Here is a 15,017-nt window from a genome sequence, read left to right as displayed (position 1 = left end):
CCCAAGGTCCTCCTCGCTCTTAGCTGATGACTTCACCTCCTGCCTCCACAAGAAAGAAGACATCAGACACATCGTCACCTCATCCCCACTGTGCCTCCTTTTCACGGATTCCCACGCTCGCCTATCTTGACCATTCCCTCTACAAGCTCACTGACTGTTGGGGCCAGGGTTAGGGAGAGGCAAGGGAGGCACTCATCTGGGGCACAAAATTTAAAAGTGCAACAAATACGACTATAAACTAATGATGCTCCTCCAGTAAGTCACAATTAAAATTTCAGAAAGCCTCAGTACTTTATACCGTTTACGTCTAAAATTGTATTACTTAAAGTCCCACGCGAGAGATGATTTTTGGTTCCTGTCCAGGCATAGCTCAAAGGACAGAGGGATAACATTTCCGTCCCATCCCTATGTTGTATTTTGTCCTACATTCCAAGTATTTTTTTCCTGGCTTGTTTTGATCATCTTTTCTCTGTTAAACATAATGAGGACAAATCCTCAGGAGCCAAACAGCCATGTTAAAAGAAATCAGGAATAAAAAGCCTGAAAAGGCTATAACTTGATCTTCATAGGTATTTCTTAGTAAATTAGTTGTAGTAATTGGTGCTATGACACAACTGGTTCTATTTGCTCCAGAAAGAAGGAAGCAACCTAAAATTTGAATTTACAACTCATATTTTAAGTGTGAAAAATTAGATATTCTCTCACTTGGTATTTTATTCTTTAATTCAAATTTGAGTGTTTCCAATATAAGGCCTGTAAAAAAAGGACAAATTTTACCCAACTGCTGTCTTCAGGTGTTTTGTGGCTGTGACTTTGTCTATAAAACTGGCTCAAGGACAAAGATTAGAATCCACTTGGAGTTATCACTCTGCAAAGAATACGTTTACAGAGTTAGTTCTTGATTCAATGTTAGTCCAAAGACTTTAAATTCCAACTTAACAAGCATAGAGCTGGGACAGAAGGAAAACCTGGGTTGTAAAACCTACAGTATGAATCCAGTAACAAGCTCCCCGCCCACATAAATTAAGCTATATGTTTTTTAATAAGTTAAACATGGGTGTAGATTTCTGTTTGCTGGTGAGACAGGGAAATATCAAGTAAACAAGGAGACAGGCCCTAAGTAAATACAAGCACTGAGGTACTGGTGACAAGGGATTATAGAGTCTTATTATACTTCAGAGGAGTTAATTAAAAGTCACTAAAAATTCCCAGTAACCAGTGTGATTATGCAGAATTTGAAACAAACAAAAAAGCTGAAATATACAGTAGGTCGCAGAGATCAGAGACTTGCTTTTCTTAGCTTGGCTCTCTGTATTCATTGTCGAGCTGTTTGGGTTGACAGGGTTGCTTGGTCTTTTAAATGATTCCTGTCAGTTGTGTTCTTGCCTACTGAAGAACACCTGTCTCCTTTTGCCCACTCTAACAACAGTTACTAACATGGATGTGTTGACCGTGCACCAGGCTCTGTTCTGAATGCTGTACACGTATAGTAACACTTTAAGCCTCACAACAACCTATGAGGGAGAAATGAGCTCCCCATCTTGAAGAAACGGAGGCACCGAGACATGGGGTTACCCATGTAACCTCCATAAAATTCCAGACCTTGTTGCAGCTCAGAAGCAGCTGATGGGTTCCGAGCCCCATCCCTGAGCACCTCAGCTGCCCTTCCTCCCTGGTCCTGGCACAGCTGCTCTTCCTGGAGCTCCCATCAGGATGGGAGGGCAGGGAAGCCGGTGGGGCAGGGCCAAGAGAAGTGACCCAAGAAGGCAAAGAATTTGCTTCACTGTCTGAAGTTTGGAGTCATTTATATTTTGCTACCACATGCATTTTGTCAGTTTGTTCTCATTTTCTTTACTAACGTACCCTTTTCCAAACCCTCCATCTCAATTTTCCCTTTCTTTTCTTGATCCCAGTAGCATAGACAGTGGGTATAAGTGGCCTTGTGAGTCTGTGTCCTTTGGGTACATAAAGTCTTTCCTCCACAAAGAAGATTGGGGGATTTAAGGGTGGAGATCCAAAGTGGCAGAGGAGGTAAAAAAAAAAAAAAAAGTGGGGAGGAAGGAAAGAGAGGAAAGTAAAAAGTATAGGACTCAGAGGGGATGCTTTAAGCAAGTATTGGATGAAATGAAAGAAGAGTCGTACACAGCTGAGGTCAATATGGTATAAAAAACAGTGATTTAGAAATAAGGTGACAATATAACCCAGTATAAATCTGTTATATAAGCCTGTTGTCCACTGGCAATTGATGTCTCATTCTGGGACAAATATATGTCCCATATATTTGGAAACAACATTTGATTGAAGGTTTACAGAGTACAAAAATAAATGATAGTATAAAACAGAAGAGGTATATTTAACACGTTTCTGTCTCAGTTGATCAACATTTCCTATAATAAGTTAACTACCGATTATTAAGCACCTACCCTGTTCCAAGCATTATGCTGGGCAGCCCTGAAAGTAGGTAATGGCTATATTTAATTAACTCAACAAACATTAATTTATCACGTACTGCGTGGTGGGCCACAGACAGGATGCTGGGAAGGCTGCAGAGGTGTTTCCTGTGCAGATCTCCTACCAGAGTGAGTAAATGTTCTGGTGCAACCTGGAATCTGGACCTGAAGGAGGCGAGAGGAAAAGCCAAGAGTTTTAGAATGTGAACAAAAGCAGATTTATATTTTGGTGCTTCCATTTACTGGTCACATGAGCTTCACTTATCTCTAAACCATGTACCACACAGTGTTTTCTGAGGATCATTTGAGATAATTTATTGACAAGGTATGGTCCAGATCAAGTGTTCAATATATGCTAATTTCTCTTCTCTAGAAATTGTTCAAGCATCTTTACCAGGATGGTTTAGTTAGTAGATGGCTAATATTCTTTAGGGGTTATCTTCCTTTTAAAATGCTGAGCTATACTCTTAATATCCTTCTTCTCAAAAAAATATTTATTAGATATGAGTTTTTAAAAATACTGATCTGATTGCTAAGGGCCACTTAACAAACCCCAAATACTGTTGAGACTGAGAACAGAAGTTATCATCCCTGTTTTACGGAACATGGTCTTCCATTATTCCTGACAGGAAAGAACAATGTGGTTCCCACAAACGCTTCAAAATACATTTCAGTGAAGATGTCACAGCCAAAAAATTATAAAGCCCTGTAAATTATGGAGAAGGAAATGGGAGTTGAGACAATGTTTAAACTTACTTTGCGTAGAGCACTATCAAAAAGTTGTAGGAAGAGTTGTAGGAAAGGAATAAAAGAGATAAAATATGAAATCTGAGGAGATCTTGAGCTGTATAATAGTACTTTGAACTCAGACTTTTGGGGGCTTATTGCCAGCAGACTTGGAAGAACATTCCTTTCTGTAGAAAACTGAAACTTCAGTTTTAAAGTTTAGTTTTAACTTCTAGCATTATAGCCTTCACTGTGAAAGATAAATCTTAAAAAATAAGTTACAGATCAAAGCCAGCCTCATAATGTCCAGCATTAAAATGTACAAAATCACTTTTGTGTATTCAAGTTTACATCTCACCTGATCAATTTTTTTAACCTTTAAATATGAAGATTCTTATAGCACCTATATATATGCATACTATAAGAAAAACATTCTAGATTTACACTGTTCCGGCTAAATCTTTGCTGGCAGGGATTCTGTGTCAAATGGCAGAGCTCTTGTAATAATTTGCTATTCCTCAATTTCTGGAACATAGATAAAATGTGTGCATCTCCTCACAAGATCATTCTAACAATGGAATAAAATAATGGCTATAAAAATAATCCAAAAAAGGTAGTATAATGTGCCATAAAACGCAAATCTTAGACCTATTGAGTGGAACGCATACAAAATTCCTAAAAGACAGGATTCATTCTGTCACTTTGAGAAGAGACCATTTCCTCCTGAATTTCTCCCAGTCTCTTTCTACCACATCCTATGTTCTGTTAGGTGGCTCCTAGTGCAGCTGGTCCTCAGAAAGAACTCCAACTCTACAATTTGAAAGTCACCAAGTGCAGTGATTCTAGCCAAAGTGACCCATTTTAAAAGATGACCCAGTTCAAATGGGTCATGTGTTGTTATTCACGCTGTTCTATATTTAAGAATTAGAAAGTTATTTCCTTTTCTTACAATCTCATCATTTGAACCAGTCTTTCATAAAAGGGAAAATTGATCTCGATTTTAAGGAAATGTAACTTGACATTTTTACTTGCTAGAGCCTGCACTTTACTTTGAAACTTCTTCCCCACCTTCTGAGTTTTGTGTGTGTATGTGTTTGTGTGTGTGGGCAAAGCACTTTATGTGGAATATCATCTATGTCTCCCAATCATCCTTCATTTCTCACTTCCTCAGGAACAGCTTCTCTGAGCTTCAGCTTGAACATGAGTCATAACACTCATCCCCATTTTCAGGTGTCACCATGATCCCCTGAAGACCGAGATGGGTCAGAATGAGTCAGCTTCCTCCTCAGAGGATGCTCAATAAATACTGAGGGGGCATGCCTGTGGGAGAAGGAGTAAAGGACACAGAGAGCCACCCCATGACAAGAACTAAAATCTACCCTAAGTTTCTTTGGAGAAAGTTAAAACCTCAGCAGCTAATCACCAATCACCCTTTCAGAAAGTTCAGGATGGCCACTAAATACAAGTACCTTCAATCATCCTTTTCTGGGTCAGCTTCATCTTCTTACATCCCTCTCCCTTCCCCCATAGGGACCAGGCAAAGTTTCCCAAAATAAAGGCACAGAGGAACAAATCCAATTCTAATGGATGTACTTTCATCAGAGAATTACCCTAAATATGAGCTACTAGCTGCCACTAAGCCACTATGCGGTTACGACATTGGTGTCCCTTTAACACGATCCATAACCTATGAAAACCAACACTGGGAAAGAAAAAATTGTAGGGTGTGTAGTCAGAGTCGGATGCAAAGTTGCTAGTTTGACCTATACAGTATCTGAGTAAGCGCAACTGACTCTGTCACATTAGGATGCAAAATAAAATTCTGCACAATCAAAGAAAAGTAGAAAGACCTCCCCGCTAGAGAGGTCTCGTTTCCTAGTTTCCCGGGCCTGCCCACTTCCTCGTCTCCATTTCCCCTGCCAGTAACTCGCCGAAAGCTGCCCCAGTCTGGCGGTTTTCTAATTCCCACCCCGACGCGGGCCTTCTGCCCGAATTCACCCCGGCAGCCCAGGGCGGCAGCCAGGTGGGGAGCCCCCGGCCAGAAACCGAGGCCCGCAGGGCGCGCCGTGCGCCCGCTGACTCCCGCGCTCCGGCCGGTTTCGGCATCGCGGCGCGGCGGCCGCCTCCCGGGAGCCCCGTAGGGAGGGGAACCCCGCCGGCCCCGGGAATCTCGACCCCAACCGGAGCCCCGGGGCCCCCAGCCTACCTGGCGCACCTGGGCGACGGCTCGGCCCGGGGTCACGGCCGCCGGGCGCCCGCCCGCAGGCCGGGCCGAACAAAGGCGCTCCGGGGAGGGAAGGCGCCCTCCTTCCCCGCCGCGCTTTCGGCCGCGGGCAGCGCTCCCCCGCGGCGAGCAGGGCCGGCCCAGCTTCCCGACGCCGGGCCGGGTCAGCGGGCCGGGCCGGGTGCCTCTCCAGCGGCGCTCCCCGGCCCCCGCGCGCGTCCCAACCTACAGTCCTGGAGCCCCGAGTGGAAGAACGTGCCGTCGCCTCCTGGAGACTCTCTTCCCCTCTCGGCCCTTCAGAGCCCTCACCTGGACCAAGAGGGAGCAGAAGAGACCCCGAGTCTCCTTTCCCGGAGCCCGAGAGCTGCTCCGGCCAGGAGGCGCGGCGCCGCGGGGCGGGGCTGTCCGGCCGGGCAGGGACCGGGCAGGGCGGGGCAGAGGCTCGGTGGCCCGGAGCCCTCCCTGCACGCCCAGGGAGCCCGTCTCCGGTCCCCGGCACAAAGAACAAACCATCCGAGGAGATGAGGTTTATCCCCGCCGAGCGTGCTAGAACTTCCCCCTTTCGGCGATCCGGAAGGAAGACAAGATTTCCACCCACGAGGGGCCTCGGCCCCAGCTGGGATGCGGTCGGCTGCAGAGCAATGTTTTTAATCAGACGATCGATCACCTCTTAATAGATGCGTTTCCATATGAAACAACTGGTCTCAATACACTTTTCATTAGGTCCAGTGTGTGGGACTAATGATGCATTCGTTCAGAACAAGCAACAGTTCCTCATCTCTGGGAGGTAAGTTTGGACTGAGTTGCCGTTCTCTGAACATCTTATTTTCCTTTTTGGAGCAAGAGTTCTAAGGGCAGGCTAGCCTTGTAAAGATCTCCTGTCACACCACTTACGCCTTGAGCTTCTGGGGACCTAAATGACAAAGAAAGGAAACTCTAATTTACAGCAAACTAAAGCTTCACTACAGCGGTTCGTTACAAAACTACAGTGGAGAGGGGATCACCCCGCTCGCCAATGATTTTACCTTCAAACCCAGTATAATTTCAAAGAGAGCTTAAAGCAAAACTCACCAAGTGTAACCCCAGCTTGTTAAACTCCTAAAGCAGGCGTCGGCTTTCCTCCCAACATCGGAGCGACAGTCATTGGTCTCAAGAACAAAACTTGCTCGTTTTAAATCTTGGGCGAGGACCCGGCAGCCCGCGCTCGGCTCGGCTGGGCTCGCTGCCCCGGCGGGGAGCCGGCTGGAGCGGGGGCGACGGTGCGGACCCAATCAGGGGCTCGCGGCGGAGGGCGGGGACGCCGCAGCCCGGGGCCGCCCCCGCACCCCGCTGGAGTGCGTTCCCTGCGCCTCTTTGAGTCGCTGCCAAAGCCCAGTGGCCTGCGGCTCCGCCACCACCCCGGGGTGTTCGCGAAGGTGATGGGTCCCGCCCGAATGTGTTGCGTGGTAGCTCCAGGAAGTGCTTCCTTTCGCCTCCTCGGTTTAATTGAGGTCATTTACTCAGATGATCAACTGTGAGCCCGAATCAGCATGAATGTCCTCTTTGAGCTGTTTTCTGCATTCGAAATACTTAATGCACATAACTAGACAAAACCAGAAGAATGTAGCTTTCTACTGAAGCAAAGAGGTTATAAATAAATCCTCTATGGACTCGGCTTCTTGCTCCCCCAGTGTTCTAGCATCCTCCTTATAGACCAAACATTACCATACAGCAGAGGTGGTATGGAGTGATTTTGTAATTATACATATTTCAGAAAGGACAGAAAACAAAGGATTAACCCATATACTTTAGTAAAATAAAAACTTTGGGTTTGTTATTGTAAAAGGAATAAACCAGGTAGTGGTTTTCAAGTAGGTTACTGAATCAGAGTTTGAAACTGTAAACACAGTTTACTTGTTGTACTTGTTAGTTCAAACTAGATTTTTAGGAGGTTTTGTAATTGCTTTCTTTAAGCCCTTTAGCATATTTTCAACCATGCCGTTCTTCTCATATATTACCTATAGAGAGGGTGGCTCAGCTATTATCAACTCAGACTATAGTGCCACATGGATGTCAGACCACAGACAAATATTTCTGTAATGTAGCTTGTAAGGGAGTCACTCACAGTGACCCATAAATAAGCTGATTTGTTATTAGCACAGTGCAAATCACCTCCCCGGTTTACCTACGCAACATAAAATCCCGAGGGCAGTCCCACATACATCCCCCCCAGGGATCATATCCGTATGTTGCATTTACGTGCCAATGTTCAGTTACCACAATATTCCTTTCAGGTCATTTGGAACTAGGCCCGCATAGGTCCACATGTCAGCATGTGTGTATTCCACATGCACCAAGCCATAGGACGGTACACACAAGAAATACAAACTGATCCAAACATTGACAAATACATATAAAAATCACATGTTCACACCATCCTTTATGGAGATGGACACTTCAGATAGATAAATGATTTCAAAAGTAAGTCAGGAGATTGGTGAAGAATGTGTGGCTTCTGATGGGAGGAGGGGAGAGAGTGTGGATGAGAGATGGGGATGAGGAGAGTGGCTCAGAATGCCTGTCCCAGTGCCCACACAAGCCCATGCCACACAGGGAAGGGGGCAGAAGTCTGGGAGGCTCCTTTGCCCATCTGGGAGGATTTCCTATAGGAGGCTGGCTCTCCATCCCACCCCGGAAGGAGAGGAAGAGAATGATAGGCTTGATGGTATCAAACAGAGCACTCAGTTTCTTTTATTGGGAAAGAGTGCGTGAAGATTTTGAAATTAGTTGCAAATAAAACGAGATGATGGTGGTGATGCTGATTGGACCATCACAAAGAAGGAAGACAGTATGGCCTTGCCCTCAGTGTCCACAGTAGCTTCTTGTGAACAAAGAGCATTACAATTAGACTTATAAATGCCTTTGGATCTCAATCTCATGAATTTGCTTCGCAGAGCACTAGAGAATTATGGAAAATACTGGAAAAAGAAAACTGTGACATCAAGATGGTAAATTTGAAAAATGAGAGTAATTGCAATTTGCATGTTAGATTTCGAAGGGACAAGATCAGGTGGAGAAAGGGCAGAGGGAGAAGCAGATGCAGGCAAGAAGATGAGAGAGTAGGGCAAGAGGGCATGTAGCATTAGTCGTGGGGAAAAAGGACTGAATCCCAAGCACAAGAGAACCTGGGAGATAGGAGAAGTGTAAGAGACCCAAAGAAGAGACAAGTGTTACTGAAAGCATGCAGGGAGAAACGGGTGTGGTAACTGACTGACTCAACACCTAACACAACGGAAGCAAGTCGACATGGTGTCAGGCTTGGCTTGTTCAGCTTAATTTGCTCTTTCTGGATTCTGTCCACTAGGACATCTCCTCACAGACCCTGCACAGGCCCTGTCCTGTGAATTCAGGCACACCACATCTGTGTATTCTGAAACCGGTGAGCCTTCATGCAAGCCCCAGGCTGCTAGAGAGATGGGGTGGAATCCTGGCCCAGCCTCCTTCTGGCCACATGATCTGGGCAGTGACCCAGCCTCTCTGCGCGCCACAGTAATTCCCGCCTGGAAGGGTGCAGTGAGCACTGAATACAGTGACAATAACGTGTGTGAAGTGCTGAGCGTGGCTCAGGCAGTCCTCACGGGCTGGGTGGACGGCCGTCATCTCATGCCCACGGGCTGCAGAAAGCTTCTCTCGCTCCGTGGCAGGGGCGGTTTTCATGCTGCATCCCAGCATCATCGCTCTAGAACGACCTGCTGTTTCACATCTCTGGAGATGCATTTTCTGTGAGTACAGCATCTCCCGTTAAAGTAATGCCACAGCTCCTTGGCTGCCTCCTCCCTCTTTACTGCCTGCCAGCCCCTCCCACCCAAGCACTTCCTTTGGCTGTTCTTTTCTCACCACACCTGCTCCTTGGTGATCTCACCCATTGCCTTTAGACCCTGATTATAGTTCTAGTCTAGATTCTGAGCTCCAAACTTGAATGTCTTCACTTAAATGTGTCACATCAGTCTGAAGCCAGCATGTCCGAAATGGAATATCCAAATACGCGCTTATGAACCAGTGAATGGATGGGGCTTAAATGCCCCAAAGGCCAGAATCCTCCTCGTCCTCACCAGTGGACCCAGCCCTGGGTGTCACATGTCAATAACAGTCGGTGTCATCTTGTCGCTGTATAAATTGTCTGTGGATCTGTTTCCCCTACTCTTTTGAGAGTCCTCAGACCTCTTGAAGGTGGAGACCACATCCTGCTCGTCTCCAGTTCCCTTGGAGAACCCCCTCAATGCCTTGCATGGAGTGAATACGTATTAACTGCTGGGAAAACTGAATTTCTGCTGAAAGTTTCCCATATTCATCAAATGTTCAAGCTTTCGTTTCCAGAAGCCTCATCTGCAGTACAATGGCCCCAGTGTGCTTCTCCCTTGATGCCAGCATGGCCCCAAAGCTGACACTGGAGGCACACCAGCCCTTTCCTACGCTCTCGCTCCTGCTCCTGTGGTTTGGCACCGTCCGGCATCCTCGCTCATTCCAGGACCTCGGCAGTTGGATGCAACCATACTGCTACACGCAGAACTGGGAGATGAGGGCACTGACAGCAGAGAGAGGCACTCACTGCAGGCCATTCCCAGAAGCCATTCTGTCCCTTTCTCTTCTCCTTTGCACAGGGGAGGCCCTCCTTAACTGGTCATCTCCTTCCACATCAGCACATAAGGGTGTCTCTTATGTGCCCGTCCACCCCTCAGCAGGGGCCCTCGGGGGCAGGGACAGTCCTGGAGAGGCAGGCCCTGCTTGCTGGGTCCCTCCTTGGTCCAGTAGAGCTGTGCTGTGGACAGGGTGGGTCTTACTCGGGGGAGGGTGTTGGGGGAGAGGATTCAGGGTGGGAGTGAGGCTGGCACAGGTCTTCTCTCCACGTTGCAAATGCTCAGACAGCCCTGTGACAGTGTCCCGGTCCACTCCCTGACAGTGTCCCTCAGCATTTTTCTCCTCTCCCACCCTGCAGATCAGACCCACATTGCACACTCCAGGGCATACAGCATTCTGTGCAAGTCCCCAGGGGCCGCCTCTAACTCCACCTCCTTCTCTCCTACTCAGGAGGCTTCTCCAAATTGAGTGACTGAGTGACATTTGTATAGGGACAATCTTGAATGCTGTCTGATTAATACCTGTATTTTAGAAAACAATTGGCATAACCTACTGTATGACTGACAAGTAATAATGTACAACTGAAATTTCACAAGGTTGTAAACTATCATAACCTCAATAAAAAATAGAGGAGGAAAAAAAAAGAAAAAGAAAGAAAGAAAAAACCCAAAAAACAATTGGCACAGCCTTGCCACAGCTACCTAAACTGAGCAAAACGATTTGGATCCTATGATGGATCCAAGAGATGGAACCAAGAGACGAAAAGAAGAAAATTGCAGCTCATGGAGATATTCAGAAAATGGTTATTGACTATGACATGGGGGCTACGTGCCTGGCCCAGATGCAATCATTTGTGTTAGAAATTTTGCCCTTAATTTTGGTTGTGCTGGTATGTAAGGGACAGCTAAAATATAATTCTCTATTTCCCGTTTCTCAATAGTTAATCATTGCTAAGTGCTCATTGCCTGCTTTATGGAGCATATGTGGTTCAAATCCTACTCAAACCAATTCTAAGAGGCAATTATAGGCCTGCTTGGGATTATGTTGAGTATTACTTAAAATAAGTGAATCATTAGTTAGGAGTTAGAAATAGTTTTGCTATACTGAGATTTTTCTTCTAACAGAACTTGTAAAGAGTCAATTCTAAAGTCCTTGATAAATCATGTGATCTGAAACATATGCATTGCATGCATCAGTCTTGGTTGGTCTGATGGTCTAAGTCATAAAGCCCAGTATTAACACTTATTTGATCCAGCAGATGTAGGTCTAAAGAATCCTAGAAAGCAATATGTTTCTATCATAGTAAATAAGCAAACAAACTCTCTCGGGAGGAAAAGGATTAATAGAATGAAGGGATGCCTGCTGGGTAGCTAAAGGCGCAAATAGGTCCGCAGAAGTAGTGCACAGGGCAGAGAAAGTGTAGGTCTCTTCTCAGCATTTTTGATCTTTGACTATTTTATACATGTTTTTTATCTTTGAGAATTTCATTTTTGCAGCAGTGGAAGCTTATTAACTACTTCACAATTTCTTCTTCTTCTTTTTTCCTTTTTAAAGATTGGCACCTGGGCTAACATCTGTTGCCAATCTTCATTTTTTTCTTCCCTTCTTCTTCTTCCCAAAGCCCCCCAGTACATAGTTGTATACTCTAGTTGTGGGTCCTTCTATTTATGGCATGTGGGATGCCAGCCACCTCAGCGTGGTGTGATGAGCAGTGCCATGTCCTCGCCCAGGATCCAAAACAATGAAACCCTGGGCCGCCGAAGCAGAAGGCGCGAACTCAACCACCCAGCCATGGGGCTGGCCCCACAATTTCTTCTCGTTGCTGAAGATTATCAAGTTACTTGGGTGTTCCTGTTGGAGTTAGTACCAGTACTACCCTTTCCTGTGAATTGGAGTAGTAATGATTTTCGTATCAGCAGTATTCCAGCAGTCTCCTGGGTGTTCCAGAAATCTCTCACATGATGCTTTGTTATGTGTGGATAGCAGATATGCCTATGCAGCAAGGCTCTGAGATTGGAGCCAGATTCCCTGAATCCTAAGCATCAACGAATGATGGCCTGAGCCAGCCCTTCTTCTCTAACCTGCTTCTCTGTCTCCTTCCTGTGCAGGCCCTGTCACTTATGGACCTCTGCTCCAGACTCAGAATACTGGGTGCTATTTCAGTGCACTGCTATTCTCCCTTGGCACATCAGGTCCCTTATCACTAGTTTTAGAGCTAGAAGGCCCAGACGTGACCTCTTGCTGGCAGCGCCTAGCCAGCACTTTGACCTCAATCAAGTCATTTAATGCTCTAAGTCCCAATTTCCTCTTCCGTGAAATGAGAATAACAATTAGTGTCTACTTTTGCACAGAGAATTGGTGTCTGTTCCTTCAATCTATCATTCATCCATTTAATAAGCATTTATTGAGAATTTACCTACGTGTAAGGCCTGGGGACAAGGATGAATAAGACAGGACATCTGCCCTGGAGGAGCTCTTTGTCTAGCGTTGAATGGATCAAGGAAGATAATGTACACATTAAAAAAACAACTTTACTTCACACCATTAAGGTGGCTACCAGAAAAAAAAAGGCAAATCATAAGTGCTGATGAGGGTGTAGAGAGATTGAAACCCTGCTGCATTGCTGGTAGGAATATAAAATGGTGTAGCCTCTCTGTAAAACAGTATGGTCGTTTCTCAAAAAATTAGGAATAGAATTACCATATAATCTAGCAATACTGCTTCTGGGTATATACCCAAAAGAATTGAAAACAGGGACTCAAACAGAGACTTGCACACCAATGTTCATAGCAGCATTATTCACAATAGCCGAAAGGAGCAAACAACCCAAGTATCCATCAATAGATGAATGGATAAACAAAACGTGGTATATAGAAACAATGAGAAACAGTCATCCTAAGACAGGAATGAAATTCTGACACACGCTACAACATGGATGAACCTAGAAAACATTATGCTAAGTGAAATAAGTCAGACACAAAAGGACAAATATTGTATGACTCCACTTATCAAGGTACCTAGAATAGGCAAATTCATAGAGCCAGAAAGTGGAATAGAGGTTACCAAGGACTGTGGGGGCGGGGGGCGGGGGGCGGGGGGGGGGGGGGCGGGGAGCTGGTGGTTGGTGAGTACAGTGCCAGTTTGGGATGATGGAAAAGTTCTGGTGATGGTTGCCCAGCATCGTGAATGTACTTAATACCACTGAATTGGACACTTAAAAAATGTTTAAATGGTAAATTTTATATTATGTATCTTTTGCCACAATTTTTAAAAAAGATTTATAATCCTTAAAATGCTGTACAAATGCAGGATTGTTAACTTGAATTGGGATTAATGTGATTGTGTTTATAATCAACTTCTCTTTAAAAAAAGTGCAGGATGCATGAAATTACTTTGTCATTATTTATTACGTGGTATTGAAGAGCGAGCATCCATCCGTATAAACTTTAATAATAATTTATTTATGCTCCATCCTCCTCCAAAGAGAATTTGAGGTAGTTTACCCTAAACACATCAGAGTGATGAGATCAAATCCAATTAACATAAGACAAAATATAGAAACTGAGATACAGAAGAGGAAAAGAGAGGACGGATGGCAGAAGAAGCAACTGAGCAAATCTCTCAACTCTTAGCCTTCTGGGAGCCAGAGAGCTGTTTATCTTCATCAGACCTTTTATTAATGCTTAAAATATCATTTGCTTCAACATGGTCATTGTTTAGGTCTTTAGTGTTTCATGTTGTTACCATTTATAGTTCCGGGAATTTATTATGTAATTATGGAACACCTAGTCAAAACAGAAGAAGGATGTAAAGCTAGGAATGTTTCCCTAAGTCTGAACCTTCAGGGCCCATTCTGTGCTTGATGAAACCAGTCTCCTAGACAGTTACTCGCCCTGTTGGCCAGATCAATCTCCTACACCTTCCCTTGGGCTCCTGCATCAAGTCTACACTGTAGGCTGGCACGACCACCATCTCCTCCATCTGGGCTCCCCACTGCCTGCCACACTCCCCATCCAGACCCTGTTCCACCTGCCTGGTTCCCACAAGGCCCCATGTATAGCCAGGACTCCTCGACTCTGCTCCTGTCTCCTTCTTCCTGGAGCACCTCCTGTCTTCCTGGCCATGTCCTTACCTCTTAGAGAGGACAGTTCAGATTTCACCTTCTTCCAAACCTCTCCAGCCCACGTTGATTCCCCTTTTCCTTGCTGTCCTGTTGGGCATTTCAGCTACATATTAACCATTTAACTGAGGTTATGAATAAATAGAAAGTCTTACGACCTTTGCTTCTTGTGAGAAATGAAAAGCAAGGTGCGATTAGACCAAAGACCACGCCATACATTTTATTAAATAGTAATATGTTTAGAGAATGATTTATGAGAGCCAGAAGGGATACTCAAAATTGTGTAATTCAGCCTTTTGACACCTAAAGTAACAGAGACTCTGTGAAGGAAAGTGACTTGCTCAAGGTTACCCTGTATATTGGAAATAGAAATAGACTTGGAAACCTTTCTTCCTGAAACCCAGTATTTTTATAATGCCATGCTAGTTTCATTTGAATTTGTGTTTTATTTAATAATCAGCAAACAGGACTTTAGATGCACCGCAAACATGGGCCTAAAGAGACAAGGCAATGTCTTGGGAAGAATATTGACTTGGCCAAAGCCATGGACCTTGGGCACTTCACTTCATGGCTATGAGCCTCTGTTTATTCATCTGTAAAATAAGAATGAACTGAATGGTCTTTATGGTTATATCTGCTTCTAGCATTTTATGAACCCACTAGACTGTTGGCCCATTCTCACCAAAGAATTTACAAGTATTGGTGGAGCATACATCTTTTGCCTCCAGTCCCTCCTTCATGCTGTTCCCCTTGGCCAGGGACACACTTCCCTCTCCTTTTTCCCTTGTTCCTTTCTTTTTAAAACTAGACTTAGACTTCACTCAACTCAAAATTGGCAGTGTCTCCTGCCAGCCTTTGCTTAATTGCATTCCCTCTTCTG

General features: G+C 45.0%; 2 protein-coding genes across 28 annotated transcripts in view; one reads left to right on the top strand and one right to left on the bottom strand.

The window, feature by feature from the left end:
• Positions 1 to 6,853, bottom strand: part of B3GNT5 (UDP-GlcNAc:betaGal beta-1,3-N-acetylglucosaminyltransferase 5) — a 75,636-nt gene extending 68,783 nt beyond the window's left edge. For 9 of the 20 annotated variants that reach the window (XR_011429079.1, XR_011429080.1, XR_011429081.1 and 6 more), the window contains exons 1-2: positions 6,472 to 6,835; positions 2,510 to 2,615 (exon numbers count right to left, since the gene is read on the bottom strand). Coding sequence is in view for 5 of the 20 variants with exons in the window: in XM_070243334.1 (XP_070099435.1) it covers positions 2,510 to 2,615; positions 5,710 to 5,913 (310 nt within the window). In the remaining 15 variants the exon portion in view is untranslated. Of the gene's footprint in view, positions 1 to 2,509; positions 2,616 to 5,382; positions 6,314 to 6,471 lie in introns of those variants that run through there. The other 11 variants (XM_070243334.1, XM_070243333.1, XM_070243332.1 and 8 more) reach the window with 4 other exon arrangements.
• The window catches only part of MCF2L2 (MCF.2 cell line derived transforming sequence-like 2), a 239,842-nt gene that overhangs the window by 172,104 nt on the left and 52,721 nt on the right, over positions 1 to 15,017 (top strand). The gene's annotated exons all lie outside the window — the stretch shown is intronic.

The sequence above is a fragment of the Equus caballus genome, chromosome 19 (assembly GCF_041296265.1).
Source record: "Equus caballus isolate H_3958 breed thoroughbred chromosome 19, TB-T2T, whole genome shotgun sequence".
NCBI lineage: Eukaryota > Metazoa > Chordata > Mammalia > Perissodactyla > Equidae > Equus > Equus caballus.
Note: the sequence above shows the minus strand (reverse complement) of the source record. Positions and strands in the feature narration are given on the sequence as shown.